Raw genomic sequence first — 20,933 nt, 5'->3', positions numbered from 1 at the left:
CTGGCTATCCACTCTATCTATTCCTCTTATTATCTTGTACACCTCTATCATGTCTCCTCTCATCCTCCTTCTCTCCAAAGAGTAAAGCCCTAGCTCCCTTAATCTCTGATCATAATGCATACTCTCCAAACCAGGCAGCATCCTGGTAAATCTCCTCTGTACCCTTTCCAATGCTTCCACATCCTTCCTGTAGTGAGGCGACCAGAAATGGACACAGTACTCCAAGTGTGGCCTAATCAGAGTTTTATAGAGCTGCATCATTACATCGCGACTCTTAAACTCTATCCCTCGACTTATGAAAGCTAACACCCCATAAGCTTTCTTAAATACCCTATCCACCTGTGAGGCAACTTGCAGGGATCTGTGGACATGTACCCCGAGATCCCTCTGCTCCTCCACACTACCAAGTATCCTGCCATTTACTTTGTACTCTGCCTTGGAGTTTGTCCTTCCAAAGTGTACCACCTCACACTTCTCCGGGTTGAACCCCATCTGCCACTTCTCAGCCCACTTCTGCATCCTATCAATGTCTCTCTGCAATCTTCGACAATCCTCTACACTATCTACAACACCACCAACCTTTGTGTCATCTGCAAACTTGCCAACCCACTCGTCTACCCCCACAGCCAGGTCGTTAATAAAAATCACGAAAATTACAGGTCCCAGAACAGATCCTTGTGGGACACCACCAGTCACAATCCTCCAATCTGAATGTACTCCCTCCACCACGACCCTCTGTCTTCTGCAGGCAAGCCAATTCTGAATCCACCTGGCCAAACTTCCCTGGATCCCATGCCTTCTGACTTTCTGAATAACTACAGGAAAGGGTACCTACAGGAAAGAGTACAGAGAAAATTTACAGGGATATAGCTGGGACTGGAAGACCAAAGTCAAAATGAAATATTGAATAGTTTAGGACTTTATTCCTTGTAACATAGAAGACTAAGGGGAGATTTGATGGAGGTATACAGAATGATGAGGGGTAGAGATATGGTGAATGAGCTTTTTCCATGGACTTTGGCTGGGATTACAACCAGAGGTCATGAGTTAAGGGTGAAAGATGAAAAGTTTAAGAGGAACATGAAAGGAAACTTCTTCATTCAGAGGGTTGTGAGAGTGTGGAACGAGCTGCCAGTGCAAGTGGTACATGCAAGCTCGATTTAAACATTTAAGAGAAGTTTGGACAGGTACATGGATGGCAGGAGTTGGAGGACGATGGTCCTGGTGCAGGTCGATGGGAGCAGGTAGTTTAAATGTTTCGGTACAGACCAGGTGGGCTGAAGGGCCTGTGCTGTTAGTTTCTATCACTCTGTGACGCTCGTACAAAGACATAACGGTTTGTAGGTTAAATGATCATTGTACATTGCCTGTGATTAGGCTAGTTTTAAATAGTTGGGGTGCTGGGTGGAGCAGATCATTGGTCTGGGACGGCCTGTTTCACACTGTATCTAAATAAATAAATAACCCCTTCACTGTCCAACCTGATGGCATGAATATTGACTTCTCTAACTTCCGTTAATGCCCTCCTCCCCTTCACAACCCATCCCTTATTTATTTATTTATCTATTTATTTATTTATTTGATATTTTTTATTTCCCCCCCTTATTTTCTCTCTCTCTCTCTTTTCTCCCTCTGTCCCTCTCACTATAACTCCTTGCCTGCGGTCCACCCTCCGGGCTCCCCTCCCCGCTTCTGTCTCTCCCCAGGCTTCCTGTCCCATGATTATCTCCCTTCTCCAGTCTGGTATCGTTTTTGCCAATCAACTTTCCAGCTCTGAGATTCATCCCTCCCTTCCTGTCTTCTCCTATCATTTCGGATCTCCCCCTCTCCCTCCTACTTGCAAATCTCTCACTGTCTCTTCTTTCAGTTAGTCCTGACGAAGGGTCCCGGCCCAAAACGTCGACTGTACCTCTTCCTGTTGATGCTGCCTGGCCTGCTGCGTTCACCAGCACTTTTTGCGTGTGTTGCTTGAATGTCCAGCATCTGCAGATTTCCCTGTGTTTGCGTTTTAAACATGTCACCTACATCCTCTCCAAATCATTCATGTGAATGATGAAAAACAGTGGACCCAGCACCGATCCCTGCAGCACAACCGCTGGTCACAGGACTCCACCCAGACAATTCTGTATCCTATTCCAGATCGTACTGTATCCTATGTGATCTAACTCTCTGCTACCTCGTCAAATCCCTCGCTAAACTCCATGAAGACGATGTCTACTGCACTTTCATCAACTGTAATTTATTTATTGAGATACAGCACGGAATAGGCCCTTCCGGCCCTTTGACTCCCACCACCCAGCAACCACTGATTTAATCCGAGCCTGACCATGGGACAAGTTACAATGACCCTCCACCACCCAGAAACTCCTGATTTTAAAACGCAAACAGGAATTCTGCAGATGCTGGAAATTCAAGCAACACACATTAAAGGTGCTGGTGAACGCAGCAGGCCAGGCAGCATCTCTAGGAAGAGGTGCAGTCGACGTTTCAGGCCGAGACCCTTCGTCAGGACTAACTGAAGGCAGAGTGTTCAGACCGAGCCTGACCATGGGACAAGTTACAATGACCCCCAGCACCCAGCAACCCCTGATTTAATCCGAACCTGACCACGGGACAATTTACAATGACCCCTACTACCCAGCAACCCCTGATTTAATCTGAGCGTGACCATGGGACAAGTTACAATGACCAGTTAACCTGCCAACCGGTACAGGTTCGGACTATGAAACCGGAGCACCTGGAATAAACCCACGTGGTCATGGGGAAATTACAAACTCCTTACAGGCAGTGACTGGACATGAACCCGGGTCACTGGTACTGTAAAGCGTTGTGCTAACCACTATGCTACCGTACCGTCCATGCAGAAAACCAAGCTGGGTATCCCTGATTAGTCCTCGGCTTTCTAAATGAATGTAGATCCCGTCTCTCAGAATCCCCTGCATTAATGTACCCTCCACCGACGTTAGGTCACCGGTCTGTACGTCCCAGGTTTTTCCCTACAGCCGATCTTCAATAAATGTTCAACACTAGTCTCCCTCCAGTCTTCTGGCCCCTCACCCACAGCTATCGATGACACACATATCTCCAAAAGGGCCCCACAATTTCTTCCTGACCTTCCCACAATGTCCTGGGATAAACTTGATCAGGACCTGGGGATTTATTGAACTTTATGCATTTCAGGACCTGCAGCACATTCGCTTCTGTAATGTGGTAGAAAATGAGGTCGATCATTTTCTGTAACACAGGAGAATTGAGGGCCCTGTGGAACTGGCACAGAAGAGGAGTTGAGACCTGGGACAGAGAAATGATGACAGGGAAGGTTTAGACGGATACGGGCCAAATGCAGGTAAATGGACTGGGAGGTGATCTGACAGAAATATATAAGGTTATGAGAGGTGCAGAGTTGCTCCAGGTAGCGGAAGGGTGGGGAGTGTGGACTGTGGGGTTGGGAGACACTGGGAAGTGAATGACAGGTGGAGACCAACACAATGAAAGTTTTGATTGCTAGTCGGAGCGAGGTTGCGGGGGAGGTTGGGAGATGGGAAGGTGGGAGGCAGCTGTGGGAGGGTGAAAAACAGGAGCACAAAGGCCGACCTGTGCTGGAATCTTATCAGTAAAGGAGGTTCCACTCTATCCGCCCAAAGGGAAACTTCCCAGTGGCCAAACATTTTGATTCCCATTCCAAAATGTCTGTCCACAGCCGCCTCTTGTGCCAAGATGAGGCCATCCTCAGGATGGAGGAGCAACACCTTATATTCTGCCTGGGTAGCCTCTGACCTGATGGCATGAATATTGATTTCCTCTTCCGGTAAAATTTTTCTCATCAACCCCCCTTCTTCTATTCCCCACTCGGGCCTTTAACTTCTTCTCACCTCCCTATCACTACTCCCTGGGTCCCCTCCTCCTTCCCTTTCTCTTATGGTCCACTCTCCTCTCCGATCAGATTCCTTCTTCTCCAGCCCTTTAGCTTTCCCACCCCCCTGGCTTCACCTATCACCTTCCAGCTAGCCTCTCTCCCCTCTCCCCACCTTTTTATTCTGGCATCTCCCCCCTTCAATTTCAGTCCTGAAGAGGGATCACAGCCCAGAACATCAGCTGTTTATTCATTACAATAGATGCTGTCTGACCCGCTGAGTTCCTACAGCATTTTGTGTGTGTTCATTTGTGTTTAATGGAATATTAATTCCAGAGCTACCATGTGAGGATTCAAACTCGTGCATTGGCTTGTTTGTCCAGTGCAAATGGAATCAGGATGCAATGATTCACCTAACAGACCAGTGAATTGATTGTAATTTGCCCCTTGTTTGGTGTGTTCAAGGGTCTGACATCTCCAGCTGACCATGTGACAGTGATGTGTCCCAGCAGGTGGGGTTGGTGCCGGAATGAATCTTATGTTTTACCTTGCTTAATGCTGTCCAACGGTTCTCCCAATGCAATGTCGAACAAATAGGGGCGATAGAATTTTTCAACCAGTAGGGCACCATCTGTCACTGACAATGTCTGTTCTTCATCACTAATCCTGTAAATATTATACATCTGGTTATAAACTGAACATCAGTGATATTTGAACTATTTTACAAATCCATACAGTGTTTCAGTAAAGACCATGTCCTACCTCCTCTTCCGATGAGCTTCCTCCTGAAATAAATAGAACACAGATCTCAATTGACTGAGACTGACCATCAGCATCCCGACAGCAGGAATCTGAGACAAGTTATTACAAGCTGCTGAACATTCCCACTAAACTCACTCCCGCTGAAACGATTGGATAAAGAGGGACAGAGAACCACGGGAGTAAGTACAAGGAATGATTATGAGTGCAGAGACAGAGGGTGGAAGGTCTCATGCTATCCATTCGAAGTAGGCTGCCGTGGATTTATTGCATTCACTTTGCAGAAGTGGCTGCGTGATCTTGGCTTCACTAGAAGAGAGATCAAGTCAACCAGCAGGGCTGTAGCTGAGGCAGCAGAGAAAGGATCAGCATGGGTGTGGACCAAGTATGTCCAGAGGGGCAGATAGTCAGACAGTGTATATATATATTGCAAACCCTTCAGTAGTTGCATAGACACCTGAAGAGCAGACTATCTGTTGGATGGAAGTGACCAACAACTCTGATAGATGCAGATGCAAAGTTTTTAAGCTCACCAGTGGGAGGTGGTGCTTTAGCACTGCTGGCCCACCACCTCGAGGGAGTCTTGATCATAAGTGGGCCAAAACTCCTGAAGACAGGTGGCAGATCAACTGATGATCCAACTGGTGATAGCAGAGGGCAGCTAACATCTTAGTCCATGTGTATTTTGTAACTCTGAAATTTATACCATAACTGAGAGGATGGAATTTACAGGAGAGAATGGACAGGTTGTGCATTTTTATCTGGTTACAATGTCAGGGAGGATCAGATGGAGGAATTTAACATTCCCAATGGATTTGATGGGGTGGGAATCAAGAAACTATTTCTCCTTGTGTAAGACCAAAAGTCAAAGATAAAACATCAGTTGGTTTTTAATAAATGCCACAAGAAACGTGGTGAAGAGAATATCAGAAGCACACTCACAGCCTGTGACTGTAACTGGGTGTTACTCTGAGTATCAGGGATATTATACGTGGGAATCACAGAAACGATCACCAGCTCAGTGCTCTGATCAGAGAGAACTCATTCCCAAGAAGGTTGCAGACTGTCCTGTGATGTACAGATGTTGTGGGAGGCCGGTTTGGGACAATCACAACTCTGAACAGTCAGGATGTCCACATGGTGGAAATCAGTTTCCAACTACAGTATTTGAGATAAAATGCATTATTTTTTGACTGTGCACTTTTACAAATCCAAAGTGAAATCTCTCACCATGAGGAATGTGATATTTTCTTGTTGATCCATCCGTTCCTGTAACTTTGAGATTTCCTCCTGGATGGAATTTAAATTCTCTTGAATCTCTCGAAGATTTTTTTCCATTGGATTCAGAATCCTCTCCTCTTCTTCCCTGAGATCTCGGAGCACACGCTGCTCTTTCTCGGTGATAATCCGGCGCAGTTCAACAAAATGGGATGTGATCTGGGACTGAAGGCTGTGTGACTGTTCCTGTCAATGAAAGGAGAGGTTAGTTTACTATTTGAGGCTATTTTCTGTATTTTCTTCTGACATGGAAGGTAACCATTCAGCCCATTAACGTCTCTGCTGGTTTTCAGAACAATCCCCTCCATCACATTCGCCCACGTCTCCCTGAAACATATACTCTGTCTCTGACCCACTAACTCCGACCTGATTCACAGACCACCCAACTTCATAAGGTTAATTGCAAACTCCACGCAGACAGCTCCCGGGGTCGGGATCGATCCCAGGTTACTGGAGCTGCGATACTCTGCTATTCTGCATTAAAGAGAACAAAACTAAACAGCGAATTTGTAAATTCTGCTCTGGAAGCCTCACCCGAACTCCAGAAATCTTCTCTTTCTGTTGTTGCTCCATTTCCTCGAAGTCTGATTTCTTTTTCGTGAGAGAGTCTAAGGAAGATTGAACCCGACCCTGGGAATCAGAGAGTAAAGACATTAAACCAAAACATGCAACTAAGTAAACAGCTGATCAAAACCTGGTTAGTTTTACCTTGTAGATTTCAACGGCTTCGTTAACCGGCATGAAGTTGTGAGACTTGTGTTCCCGCGCATCTCTACAGACCAGGCAGATCAGTGTCTTGTCCGTCTCACAAAACAGCTTCAGTTCTTCCCCATGTTTCTCGCAGTGAAGTTTATTTTCCTTCTCTTTCGGATTCAGGTTTAGTTTTCGAGCTTTCTCAGACAGATTTGCTAAGGCCCGATTGGCCCTGAGGGTGCGGTCTGCAAACTCCTCTCTACATTCCGGGCAGGAGTTTCTCTCCTCCCTTTCCCAACACCGTGTGATGCAGGAGCGGCAGAAGTTGTGTCCACACTCCAGTATAACCGGATCGGTGAAGAAATCCAGGCAAATGGGACAAATTGCCTCCTCGCTTAAACTCTCGACCTGTTCTTTCGAAGCCATGTTAACTCCCGGTATTTCCTGGTTCAGGATCCTTTCACTTTCGGGAGCTGCTGAGCGCCTGCGGTACCGCGATTGTCCTCTAGGGGCGCTGCGGTCTCGGGAATGAATGTTCCTTTCCCGTGAGAAGGATTCATGTTCATTTCCACAGCAGGGGTCAGAAACACATCAAACAAGTCTCACATAGATAAAGCCGGAGAGAAGAGCTTGGTTCAGTCTGCGGCAGAACTGAAGGGACAAGTCCTGAGCAGAGAGAGAGAAGGGACTGTAAATGCAAGAATCTGGAAGGAACTAAGCAGGTCAGACAGCATTTGTGGAGAAAAATAGTCAGAAGATATTCCGGGTAGAGACAGTCCAGATGAGGGTTCTCGAACCGAATTGTCGATTGTCCATTTCTCTCCACAGATGCTGTCTGACCCTCGGTGTTCCTCCAAAAGCTCGTTTTGTTTAGCTCGAAGACTGAAGATAGTCAGAATGAGGCGTAAAATCGGTGATTAATGTAAATTTATGCAACTATTAAATCAGTTAATAGTATGGAACACGGGATGTGGAGAGAATCTGCTGTGAGGAGACTGATGCTGTGGCGATGACAAAGATGTGGCTGCAGGAATCACCACAGGACTGGACATTGTATGTCACAGTGTGGAAAACATTCAAATCCTGATCTCCATTTCCCTTCTTGACTTCACCACATACGGCCCGGCTCCAGAGGTCTGGTCCCACTTGTTCTGAACGGGGCCCGCGTGTGGAAATGATTTTTCGCTGCCTGTCTTCTAAACCCCGTCAGCCCCAGAATGCAGGGGCACTGGGCTGGAATCTCCACTCACAAACACAAGAGACTCTGCAGATGCTGGAATTCCAGAGCAACAGACACGATGTACTGGAGGAACTCAGCCGGTCAGGCAGCATATGGAGAGAAATAAACAGCGTTGAAGGTTCTCGGTCTTAAACGACGACAGTTCTCCTCTCCACAGACCCTGAGGTCCTCCAGTGTTTTGTGTGTGTTGCTCTCTGACAGTCTTCATCAGGGAGCTTCCACAACAGCAGCTCGAGGGACAGAGGGACTGGGGGTTGGGTTGTGGGAGTGGGGACCAGTCTCCCACTTAAATACAGTTCAGATGGAACAGCACAGAAAGAACCTGCCAGACAGCAGTGGTGAGTTTCAGGAACAAGTCAGTTTATTCAGACGCTGTTGCAGTAAACATCGGAGAACACTTCCAGTGTCTTCGCAAAGATACTCGACTGAGTCAATGACATTATGGGTTCCTGTTATACAATGGTGACATGTGGATTTCATAAAAATTCATCAGAAAGCTACATTTCTCTGTAGTATTTGACCTTTGATTATTTCCATGTGGTGTCTCTCGATCTGACTGACATCCATTTCCCAATGCTCTCCGTAATTCATTGTCTTCATTTCTGACCCTGGTTTCCTGCCGTGACTCTCATTATCTGATGATAAACTCTCCTGCCGTGGTCTGCAATCCAACCTCCACCTGTTTACCTTTGATCCAGTGAGCTTCACCTTGCTGACTGAACACATCCACAATCTAACCACTGTACTGACTGTCATATCGTCACCTCCCAGTGACCTTCTCCCTTGGTCTAACTACTGTAATTTCCCAAACGGTGAGGCAGCTACTTTCAATATTTCGCAATTTTCCCAATTCTCATGATTCCCAGAGATCCCTTCCTCAGATATCACTGCCTGACACTGTGTGATGTGATTGTCACTTGCCACCTGTCAGCCCAGGGCTGGATATTGCCCAGGTCTTGCTGCATTTGTGTTGTGGGCTGCTTCATTATCTGAGGAGTGGTAGATGGTGCTGAACATTGTGTCGTCATCAGTGACCATCCCGACCTCTGACCTTACGATGGACAGAAGGTCGTTGATGAAGCAACTGAGGGTGTTTGGGCCGAGGACTCTGTCCTGGGGAGTTCCTGCAGAGATGTCCTGTGGCTGAGATGATCGGCTCCAAACACCACAACCATCTTCTTTGATTCTCACTGATTACCCCATTATTCCTTCACTTGCTCTATTTATTTTATAATTCATAGTGATGTTATGTCTGTGCAAAGCAACACATTTCACATCAGATATAGCAGAGATAATAAACAGAAACTCGACGTCTCAGGCTGAGACCATTCATTCGGGCTGGAAAGGGAAGGAGATGAGGCCAGAATAAGAAGGTGATGGGAGGGGAAGGAGTACAAGCTGACAGGTGACAGGAGAGATCAGGTGAGGAGAAAGGTGGGTGGATGGGGGAGGGTGGGAGGCAATAGGTGGACAAGGTAAAGGGCTGAAGGAGGAGGAATCTAAAAGATGAGGACAGTGGACCCTGGAGTAGAGGGAAGGAGGAGGGGCAGCACAAGGAGGTGATGGGCAGGTGGGGAGGTGAAGTAGTGGGACGGTCATCAGAATGGTTAGAAAGAGGGAGGATGGAGGAGGGAGACATTACCAGAATTCGTCGAGTTTAGAAGACAAGCTGTATTCTGATCGACTGCAGATTTCTGCAGCATGATGGACTCAGGGTCAGGGACGATGTGCTTTTTGTGTGACTGTATTTTATTGATCTCGTGTATGTGCCTTGTGCTGGGTGTGACTGTTTGGACTGTATTAGCACCTTGGCCCTGGGGTAACGTTGTCTCCTTTGGTTGTATTCATGAGTATTGAATGACAATTGAACTTGAACCTGATGGGGAAGCTTTAGTGAGGGTGCAGAAGATATTTAGCAGGATGCTGCCTGGATTAGAGAGAATGTCTTTCAGGTTCAGTGAACTCGGGCTTTCGTCTTTGGAATGGAGGATGAGAGATGGCGATAGATGAGAGACGTAAATCGAGTGGATGGCCAGAGACTTTTCCCCAGCGCAGAAATGACTTTTAGCACCCGGAGGAAACCCACGTGGTCACGGGGAGAATGTACAAACACATTACAGGCTGCAGTGGGAATTGAACTCAGGTCGCTACTGTGCTGACAGGAAAAGAGTCATGTAGCAGAGTGAACAGGAGAGGACGCTGATGTCAGTATTGAGCAATTCTCGGCAGAGAAGGTTTGGCTTCCAGTTCACGTGGATTAGAAAATGCATTTTCATGAAGAAATTTATAGCAACAGATGATTATAGCTGGGTTATTAGTACAGGCCCTTGGGCCAACCAGATTGTGCAGACCTTCTCACCTACTCTAAGATCAATTTAATCCTTCCCTCCGACATAGACCTCACCACCACTGATCCCTTAATGAGGACTGGCTCATGGACCTCCGGGTTCTTCCTCCTGTACTTGACAGTACTGCCTCTGCAGTAGTGTGCAGGTTGCGTGGTAGGGTCGGGGGCATTGCTGGGAAGGTGGAACGTTTAACAACGAGTCAATGTAAAAGGGTGTGGATGGCGTAGGCCCAGTAGAGCCTCTTTCTGCGCATTATGTCTCAGTCGGCTGGTCATCTGCTCTCTCTGGTAAACAATATATGCCAGCATTAGTTTGAAAATTGCCCCATGCAGCTCCATCGTGGGCACCTGCCTCCCCAGCATCGCGGATGCCTTCAAAAGGGGCTCCATCATTAAAGATCCCATCACCCGGGACATTTCCTTTTCACATTACAACCATCAACGAGGCAGCACTGGAGCCGGAAGACTCACATTAAATGTTTCAAGAACATCTTCCTCCCCTCTACCATCAGATTTCTGAATAGGCAATGAACCCATGAACACTCTCACTCTTTTCTCTTTTTTGCACTAGAATCAAAGATTCCAGACTGTTTCATGTCATGTCCAGTGCACAAGTGTAAAGAAGAACAGAATAATCTTCGGATATGACGCAGCACTGAAAAGAACACAGTAAGACAAAGAACACAATGAAGTTGCATTAAGGGTGTGGAGAGGTGGGTTATTTAATTGTATATGTAATATCGTTGCCTTAATATCATGCTTTGTTTTATTAATAGTTATGCTGTTGGGTATTTTATTTCCTGCAGATTTTCTGAAAATGCAACGCGTTCCTTTAATTACATTACACAATCGAGTAATTCAGTTGATTGATAAGTTAGGCTTGTTGAATTAGCTGGCTGGATTTGTCTTGTTAACACTTGGCCAATAAGATACCATGGAACATTCTGGCAGGATCAGGGTAGCCATTTTCTGGAGGAAGAAGGAGTGAGACGACAAACATGAGTGAAGAAGACGGTGACACGCTCACAGAACCCATTTGGAAGGTCAGATACCGCTGTCAGAAAATCCTCATGCAGACAATGGTCTCACAGAGAATATACAGATAACTTCTAATTAGCTGCTTATCACACAACCTTGGAGAGTGTTCAATACCTTGTCCTTGGATGTTGCACGTCTATTTATTTGTGTTTCACTTGGAGTGCGTTTTCAGTATTTCGTCAATAAATTTACACTGGTGTGAGTTACATTATTGCTTCCTAGTGATCAGTAAATTTGCACAGGTGTGTCGGTGTTCGTGCAAGTGATGGCCTCACTTTCCCTTAAAGGGGCACTCAAACTTTTGTGTTGTGGTACGCAAATAATATTTACCCTGGACAATTTAATATATTTCTTATTATAATTTATAGATTTTATTATGTATTGGAATGTACTGCTGCCTCAGAACAACAAATTTCATGATCTATACCAGTATTAAACGCTATACTGAGCTGACCCTGAAACAATACCCTGTCAATGGACTGCTGGTAATAGGTGCTCTGTGCAAACGAGCTTTCAGATTTCCTGAGCCCATCAGTGACCACACCGCCTCTTTATCTCAGCACACCAGGCTGCTGTGACACTTGGTGCAGCGGCTGCAAACACTGAGGATAAAGGGCACTGTGTGGGGCCTCCAAGTTCGTCATTTCCAGCACACAAGTGTAAAGGAGAACATAATTTTCACTCTGCATCCAATGCAGCACATACACACAAAAAACACAAGTGAGTGAGTGGGCCAGTGAAGGAGTGGAGCTTTGAGGCTTTGACTCGAGAGGCTTCGACGAGAAGAGGCGGAGGACGAGCTTGTTCCCAGTTAGTTTTTACAACATCTCCTGAGACGGTGATGTGCCTCTCATGTGAGATGTGGCAGTCTTGGGGGAACTCCCCTCTCCCGCAGAGTCACATCTGCCAGAAGTGCACACGGCTGGGCGATCTGGAAGACCGTGTAAGGAATCTGGAGCAGCAGCTGGATGACCTTCGACTCATGAGGGAGAATGAGGCAGTCATAGATGAGACCTATAGGGAGGTAGTCATACCTAGGTTGTCGGAAGCAGGTCATTGGGTGACAGTCAGAGGGGGGAAAGCGAAGGTGAGCAGACAGGTAGTGCAGAGCACCCCTGTAGCCATTCCCCTGAATAATAAGTTTACCGTCCTGGATACTGTTGGTGGGGACGACCGACCAGGTGTGAGCCACGGTGGCAGGGCCTCCGGCACTGAGTCTGACCCGTTGTTCGAAGGGTGGGACGGAGAAGAGGAGAGCTGTCGTCATTGGAGACTCCATAGTCAGGGGAGCAGACAGGAGATTTTGTGGACATGAGAAGGACACCCGCATGGTTTGTTGCCTCCCGGGTGCCAGGGTCCGGGATGTCTCTGACCGGGTGCACGACATCCTGGTACGAGAGGGAAAGCAACCAGAAGTCGTGATACATGTTGGGACCAACAACATAGGCGGGAAGAAGGATGAGGTCCTGAAGTGTGAGTTTCGGGAACTAGGCAGAAGGCTGAAGAACAGGACCTCAAGGGTGGCGTTCTCAGGATTGCTAACAGTGCTACGTGACACTGATGGTAAGAATTGGAGGAGATGGCAGTTGAATGCGTGGCTGAGGAGTTGGTGCAGGGAGCAGGGTTTTAGATTATTAGATCATTGGGATCTCTTCTGGGGAAGGTGGGACCTGTACAGATTGGATGGGTTACACCTGAACTCAAGGGGGAGCAATATCCTTGCAGGTAGGTTTGCTAGCGTGGTTCGGAAGGGTTTAAACTAATTTGCAAGGGGGATGGGACCCGGAGCGATAGAGCAGTGAAAGAAGTGCATGGAGTAAAGCCAGATCTAACATATAGAGAGGCTTTGAGGAAAGAGAAGCAGAATAAACATTGTAAAGACAGTAAGATACAAGGGCTGAAATGTGTGTACCTCAATGCAAGAAGCATCAGGAACAAAGGTGATGAACTGAGAGCTTGGATATATACATGGAATTATGATGTAGTGGCCATTACAGAGACTTGGCTGACACCAGGGCAGGAATGGATTCTCAATATTCCTGGATTTCAGTGCTTTAAAAGGGATAGAGAGGGCAGAAAAGGGGAGTAGGGGTGGCATTACTGGTCAGGGATACTATTACAGCTACAGAAAGGGTGGGTAATGTAGCAGGATCCTGTTTTGAGTCAATATGGGTGGAAGTCAGGAACAGGAAGGGAGCAGTTACTCTACTGGGGGTATTCTATAGGCCCCCTGGTAGCAGCATAGATACAGAGGAGCAGATTGGGAGGCAGATTTTGGAAAGGTGCAAAAATAACAGGGTTGTTATCATGGGTGACTTTAACTTCCCTAATATTGATTGGCACTTGATTAGTTCCAAGCGTTTGGACGGGGCAGAGTTGAAGTGTGTCCAAGACGGATTCCTGTCACGGTATGTTGCCAGGCCGACTGGGGGAATGCCATACTAGATCTAGTATTAGGTAACGAAGCAGGTCAGCTCACAGATCTCTCAGTGGGTGAGCATCTGGGGGACAGTGACCACCGCTCCCTGGCCTTCAGCATTATCATGGAAAAGGATAGAATCAGAGGGGACAGGAACATTTTTAATTGGGGAAGGGCAAATTCTGAGGCTACCAGGCTAGAACTTGCGGGTGTGAATTGGGATGATGTTTTTGTAGGGAAATGTACTATGGACATGTGGTCGATGTTTAGAGATCTCTTGCGGGATGTTAGGGATAAATTTGTCCCAATGAGGAAGATAAAAAATGGTAGAGTGAAGGAACCATGGGTGACAAGTGAGGTGGAAAATCTAGTCAGGTGGAAGAAGGCAGCATACATGAGGTTTTGGAAGCAAGGATCAGATGGGTCTATTGAGGAATATAGGGAAGCAAGAAAGGAGCTTAAGAAGGGGCTGAGAAGAGCAAGAAGGGGGCATGAGAAGGCCTTGGTGAGTAGGGTAAAGGAAAACCCCAAGGCATTCTTCAATTATGTGAAGGAAAAAAGGATGACAGGAGTGAAGGTAGGACCGATTAGAGATAAAGGTGGGAAGATGTGCCTGGAGGCTGTGGAACTGAGCGAGGTCCTCAATGAATACTTCTCTTCGGTATTCACCAATGAGAGGGAACTTGATGATGGTGAGGACAATATGAGTGAGGTTGATGTTCTGGAGCATGCTGATATTAAGGGAGAGGAGGTGTTGGAGTTGTTAAATTACATTAGGACAGATAAGTCCCCTGGGCCTGACGGAATATTCCCCAGGCTGCTCCATGAGGCGAGAGAAGAGATTGCTGAGCCTCTGGCTAGGATCTTTATGTCCTCGTTGTCCACAGGAATGGTACCGAAGGATTGGAGGGAGGCGAATGTTGTCCCCTTGTTCAAAAAAGGTAGTAGGGATAGTCCAGGTAATTATAGACCACTGAGTCTTATGTCTGTGGTGGGAAAGCTGTTGTAAAAGATTCTTAGAGATAGGATCTATAGGTATTTAGAGAATCATGGTCTGATCAGGGACAGTCAGCATGACTTTGTGAAGGGCAGATCATGTCTAACAAGCCTGATAGAGTTCTTTGAGGAGGTGACCAGGCATATAGATGAGGGTAGTGCAGTGGATGTGATCTATATGGATTTTAGTAAGGCATTTTACAGGGTTCCAAATGGTAGGCTTATTCAGAAAGTTAGAAGGCATGGGATCCAGGGAAGTTTGGCCAGGTGGTTTCAGAATTGGCTTGCCTGCAGAAGGCAGAGGGTGGTGGTGGAGGGAGTACATTCAGATTGGAGGATTGTGACTAGTGGTGTCCCACAAGGATCTGTTCTGGGACCTCTACTTTTCGTGATTTTTATTAACGACCTGGATGTGGGGGTAGAAGGGTGGGTTGGCAAGTTTGCAGATGACACAAAGGTTGGTGGTGTTGTAGATAGTGTAGAGGATTGTCAAAGATTGTAGAGAGACATTGATAGGATGCAGAAGTGGGCTGAGAAGTGGCAGATGGAGTTCAACCCAGAGAAGTGTGAGGTGGTACACTTTGGAAGGACAAACTCCAAGGCAGAGTACAAAGTAAATGGCAGGTTACTTGGTAGTGTGGAGGAGCAGAGGGATCTCGGGGTACATGTCCACAGATCCCTGAAAGTTGCCTCACAGGTGGATGGGGTAGTTAAGAAAGCTTATGGGGTGTTAGCTTCATAAGTCGAGGGATAGAGTTTAAGAGTCGCGATGTAATGATGCAGCTCTATAAAACTCTAGTTAGGCCACATTTGGAGTACGGAGTCCAGTTCTGGTCGCCTCACTATAGGAAGGATGTGGAAGCATTGGAAAGGGTACAGAGGAGATTTACCAGGATCCTGCCTGGTTTAGAGAGTATGCATTATGATCAGAGATTAAGGGAGCTAGGGCTTTACTCTTTGGAGAGAAGGAGGATGAGAGGAGACATGATAGAGGCGCACAAGATAAATAAGAGGAATAGATAGAGTGGATAGCCAGTGCCTCTTCCCCAGGGCACCACTGCTCAATACAAGAGGACATGGCTTTAAGGTAAAGGGTGGGAAGTTCAAGGGGAATATTAGAGGAAGGTTTTTTACTCAGAGAGTGGTTGGTGTGTGGAATGAACTGCCTGAGTCAGTGGTGGAGGCAGATACACTAGTGAAGTTTAAGAGACTACTAGACAGGTATATGGAGGAATTTAAGGTGGGGGCTTATATGGGAGGCAGGGTTTGAGGGTCGGCACAACATTGTGGGCCGAAGGGCCTGTACTGTGCTGTATTATTCTATGTTCTACTACAAAATAAAGAACACGGTAATAAAAACACAAATGTGAATACATAAGCTAGTTTATATACATTGCTTGTATGTCCATAAAGTGACACCAGGCACAGGACCGTTTGCACATGAGGTGAGTGACAGGAAATGTGGGTCAGTGGAGGGAGTTGTTGATCGGCCTTAGTGGTTGGGGTAAAGAAACACTCACAAAATGCTGGAGGAACTCAGCAGGCCAGGCAGCTTCTGAGGAAAGGAGTCAACAGCCGACGTTTCGGGCCGAAACCCTCCATCTTGACTGCTTGGGGAAGGTAACTTTTTGAGTCTTCCCATCGCATACTCAGACTCCAGCTTTTCGTGTGTGTGTGGCTCCGGATTCCAGCGGCTGCGGTCTCTTGTGCCTCTTTTTGCTTTGGAGACGCTGTAGTTGAATCTTTAAAAAAAATATACAGACTGCGTGGACGAGCTTGGGCTTCGGGTGCGAGCGTGTCGGTGGCTGAGTGCCCTTCCTGCGGGGAGGGGTTGTGAGAGGTTCCCTCCGCTGCCGTCCCGTCTCGTCACGTCCCGCCCACGAGGGGCGGTCACCGCACGTAATAATGAGTTAAGACAGCGGCGCCGCGGTGCCGCAGAACGGCTGATAGAATCGGGCTGGTAGAACCCGGCTGCCCGTCGACCGGTCTCTGACCGCCGTGGAGTATGGCCCAGGGGCGGCCGGGCAGTCACAGCGCATCGGGAGCCGGCCGGGGGCTGCAGCTGTTGGCCGCCGCCTGCTTGCTGACTTACCCGGCGCGGTGCTGCAGGTTGAGGTGAGGGCCTGGGTGGGTGACAGGGACTGGCTGTGGGAGGGCGAGAGGTGGCGGTGGGCTGGAGGAATATAAGGGTGGGTTCTGGGGTCGAGTTGAGGGGCTGGGACAAACCGCAGGGAGGGAGCATGTGTTCCCCGAATTGGACACGTAAGGGAAAGTGTCAAACGGTTAAACTCGCTTCAAACGGTGACCGCCAAAAGGTTACAGAAGATCCAAAGGAGTACAGAGGGTGGGAGGGGTGAGGGATACTGAGAATGGGAGGGGTAGAGGTGCAGATGATGGGAGTGCTGGGTACCAAAAGGTAGGAGGGTGGGAGATAAGTGTGAGGTGGGTTAGTTCCGGTACGGGGAGTACGGAGGGGTGGAGAGTACGGAGGGCAGTGTGGGGTGGGGGAACAAAAAATTAGAAGGAAAAGAAAGGGTCAAAACGCTGATGGCAAATAAAGGGAGTTTTAAATATGTTTCAGCAAGAATTCAAGTTAAGAGGTGATTGGGAGTAAAAGAAATGATCTGCTTGGAGAGCGAAATGAATATGAATTGTGAGTAATTTGCAGAAGGGTTCAGGAAAGTGGCGTGGTTCTGATACCGTCAGCTTTGTGGTGGGCGACACAAGTGATGGATGCCAGCTTGATGTCAATGTTTAAGAGGAGTTTGGATAGAGTTTTGATAGAGGTGTACAAAATGATGAGGGCTATCAATAGGGTAAATGCAAGCAGGTTTTGCCCCGTGAGGTGAGACGAGAACTGGAGGAGTGGTTGTGATACAGCAGGTGACATTTGGCCCTGGTGATAGACAGACACACTCTCACAGTTCAGCCACACTACAACTGTCAGCTGGTTATCATCGAGGCCTGGCCTAATTTAACTCGGGAATTTTGAGGATGTTTTTACAGGAAATGTCAGTAAGATTAAAGGTGTACAGAGAACTTGCAGGGAATTGAAGACGTGAGTTACAGGGAAAGATTGAATAGGATAGGAATAGGTTATTGAATAAGTTATTCCCTGGAGCGTGGGAGACTGGAGATGCTGGAATCTGAAGCAACAGACATACTCAACACAGCTTAGCCACCCCACAGTTCAGTGGAACTCAGTGGGTCGGAAGGAACTGTTCACCTTTTGGGTTGAAAGTTGCATCAGGACAGTCCTGAAGTTACAGAGGAATTGCAAGGCTGTACAGTTAAACCTGCAGAGGGTGTTTCCAATAACGTGAGGATCTAGGACCAGAGGGCACAGCCTCACAATAAAGGGATATCCAGATTGGACAGATGGCAGAAGTTTGTGTAGGGGAATACTTCGCAACTAGTGATCATAATGTCACAGTTACAACTGACTAGAGGCCTGTGACTAGTGGTGTGCCGTGGGGATCAGTGCTGGGTATGTTGGTGTTTGCCATCTCTATCCATGAGCTGGCTGATGATGTTAACTGGATCAGCAAAGCTGTCAATAACACAAAGATTGAGGGTTTAGTGCATAGTGAAGAAGGCTATCATGGCTTGGAGCAGGATCTCCATCAGCTGAAAAATGACAGATGGAATTTTAAGGTGAAGTGCGAGGTATTTCACTTTGGTAGACAAACACAATTAACTGTAGGGCCGTGAGATGTGTGGGAGTACAAAGCGATCTCAGAATGCAGGTCCATAATTCATTGAAGGTGGTGTCACAGGTAGATAGAGTCGTAAACAAAGTTTATGAAGGCCTATGTGCCAGAAATCGAAGTTTTTGAGCGCAGGAGATGGGATGTTATGTTGAAGTTGTCTGAGACACTGGTAAGGCCTAATTTAGAGTATTGTGTGAAACTTTGGTCACCTACCTACAGGAAAGATGTAAATAAGGTTGAAAGATGTACTTGCTGCCCGTTACAGCCGCTGGCTTTCAGGGCAGCAATGAAGGTCCTCCATCTCTGGCGGTGTTCAGAACTTCCTTCATTGTATCAGTAGTTTCTTCTCTGTTTTCACTACTGTCAATCATACAAGTCCTGGTTGGAGACTCGGGAATACCGTCACACTCTGATGTAGAAGAGCTTTTCATTGCCATTTCCGTAACAATTTTGGTTTTCCAGTTAGCCCTGAGCTGAACCCCTGAACCTGGTGGACCACGGACCAGTTTTAGCCTGACCTCTACCCTTTGACCTGTGTGGCATGTGTGACCCTAACCAAGAGCCAAAGTTTACTGCCCTGACTCTGGCCTGCATAGCTCTCCAGGTCATTGAGGCACGCCAGCTTCCAAACCGTGACAAGGTTGTCGTCCCCTTGGAGGAAGGTTGAAAGAGTAAAGGGAAAGATGCTTTTTTTCAAGGATGTTGCCAGTGCTGGAGGACTTGAGTTACAAGGAAAGATTGAATAGGTTAGGACTTAATCCCTTGGAACATAAAAGTTCCTATATTCTGAAGCAGTGCCCTCTGGTCCTGGACTCCTCCACTACAGGAAACATACTCTGTACATCCACTCTATCGAGGCCTTTCCATATTCAATAGGTTTCAATGAGATCTCCTTCATTCTTCTAAACTTCAGTGAGTACAGGCGCAGGGCCGTCAAATGTACCTCATATGGTAACCTTTTCAGTCCCAGAATTTTTTCTCACGGACCTCATTTGGAGCCTTTCCAATGCCAGCTCATCTTTTATCATGTAAGGGGCCCAAAACTCCTAGTGAGGCCTCACCAGTGCCTTTTATAAAGCATCAACATTACATCCTTGCTTTTATATTTTAGGGCTTTAAAAATGAATGCTAGCATTGCATTTTCCTTCTTTACCACCGTCTCAACCGACAAGTTAACCTTTTGGGAATTCTGCACAAGGACTCCCAAGTCCTTTTGCACCTGATTTTGAATTTTCTCCCCATTTAGAAAAGAGTCTGTGGCTTTATTCCTTCTTGCAAAGTGCTTAACCATGCACTTCTCCAATCTGTATTCCAGCTACCACTTCTTTGCCTATTCTCCCGATCTTTCTTTTGTCCTTCTCCAGACTCCCTGCTTCTTCAATGTTATCTGCACCTTCTTTGCTAGTATTTTTCTGGCCTAATTTTCTAGCGGACCTATATCCATTCTCATCTGTTTTATTTTTTTACATACTTGAAGTTTTTCCATCCACTTTGATCTTTTTTTACCAGCTGGCTTTCACATTTCCTCTTTTCTCTTCTGATTCTTTTAGTTGCTTTCTGTAGGTTTTTTAAAAGCTTCCCAATCCTGTGTCTTCCTGCTAATTTTTGCTTTGGTGTATGCCCTCTCTTTTGCTTTTACATTCACTTTGACTTCCTTTATCATCCATGGTTGTACTATTTTGCCATTTGAGTATTTCTTTGTTTTTGGGATACATCTAACCTGCACCTTCCTCATTTTTCACAGAAACTCAGACCATTGCTGCTCTGCTGTCATCCCTGCCAACATCTCCTTCCAATTTACTATGGCCAACTCCTCTCTCATACCACTATAATTTTATTTACACCACTGAAATACTGCTATGTCTGACTTTACTTTGTCCCTATCAAATTTGAATTTGAACCCAGTCATGTTTTCATTGTCTCCTAAGGGCTCTTTCATCTTCAGCTCCCTAATCTCCTCCAGTTTATTACATAACACCCAATCCAGTAAATCTGATCCCCGAGTAATTCAACGACAAACTGCACTTAAAAAGCCATCTCATAGGCATTCAACTAACTCACTCTCTTGAGATCTATTTCCAACCTGATTTTGCCAATGGACCTGCATGTTAAAATCTCCCATGACTATCATAACATTGCCCTTTTGACACGTCTTTTCGATGTGCTGTTGTAATCTGTGGTTCACATCCCACCTACTGTTGGGAGGCCTGTATGTAACTGCCATCAGGGTCCTTTTGCCCTTGCAGTTGTTTCACTCAACCCTAGGGCTATGCACTGGGGAAATTCCAGGCAGTCTCCAAAGTAGGTTACATAGTCAGCACAGCATTGTGGGCCGAAGGGCCTGTAATGTGCTGTAAATTTCCATGTCTGACTGCATGCTAAGTTTGCTTTTTTAACATCCGTCCTATTTTGAGTCCCTTCAGTCCAGTTCCCACCCCGGTACCAAATTAGTTTAAACCCTCCCGAACAGCTCTAACAAACTTGCCTGCGAGAATATTGGTCCCCCTCGGGTTCAGGTGCAACCCGTCCCTTTCGAACAGGTCATACCTCCCCCAGAAGAGATCCCAGTGACCCAAGAACATGATGCCCTGCCCCTTGCA

General features: G+C 46.8%; 1 protein-coding gene across 1 annotated transcript in view; it reads right to left on the bottom strand.

Annotated features, from left to right (window-relative positions):
• LOC134346431 (uncharacterized) overlaps nucleotides 1–7,606 on the bottom strand; it is a 74,516-nt gene extending 66,910 nt beyond the window's left edge. The window contains 5 exon segments of the mRNA XM_063047800.1: nucleotides 4,401–4,519; nucleotides 4,616–4,638; nucleotides 5,843–6,076; nucleotides 6,425–6,520; nucleotides 6,599–7,606. Coding sequence (XP_062903870.1) covers nucleotides 4,401–4,519; nucleotides 4,616–4,638; nucleotides 5,843–6,076; nucleotides 6,425–6,520; nucleotides 6,599–7,009 — 883 coding nt within the window. The 5' untranslated portion in view covers nucleotides 7,010–7,606.
• Nucleotides 7,607–20,933: the final 13,327 nt, after the last annotated feature.

The sequence above is a fragment of the Mobula hypostoma genome, chromosome 5 (assembly GCF_963921235.1).
Source record: "Mobula hypostoma chromosome 5, sMobHyp1.1, whole genome shotgun sequence".
Classification (NCBI taxonomy): Eukaryota; Metazoa; Chordata; class Chondrichthyes; order Myliobatiformes; family Myliobatidae; genus Mobula; species Mobula hypostoma.
This window is presented reverse-complemented; position numbering and strand designations above follow the sequence as displayed.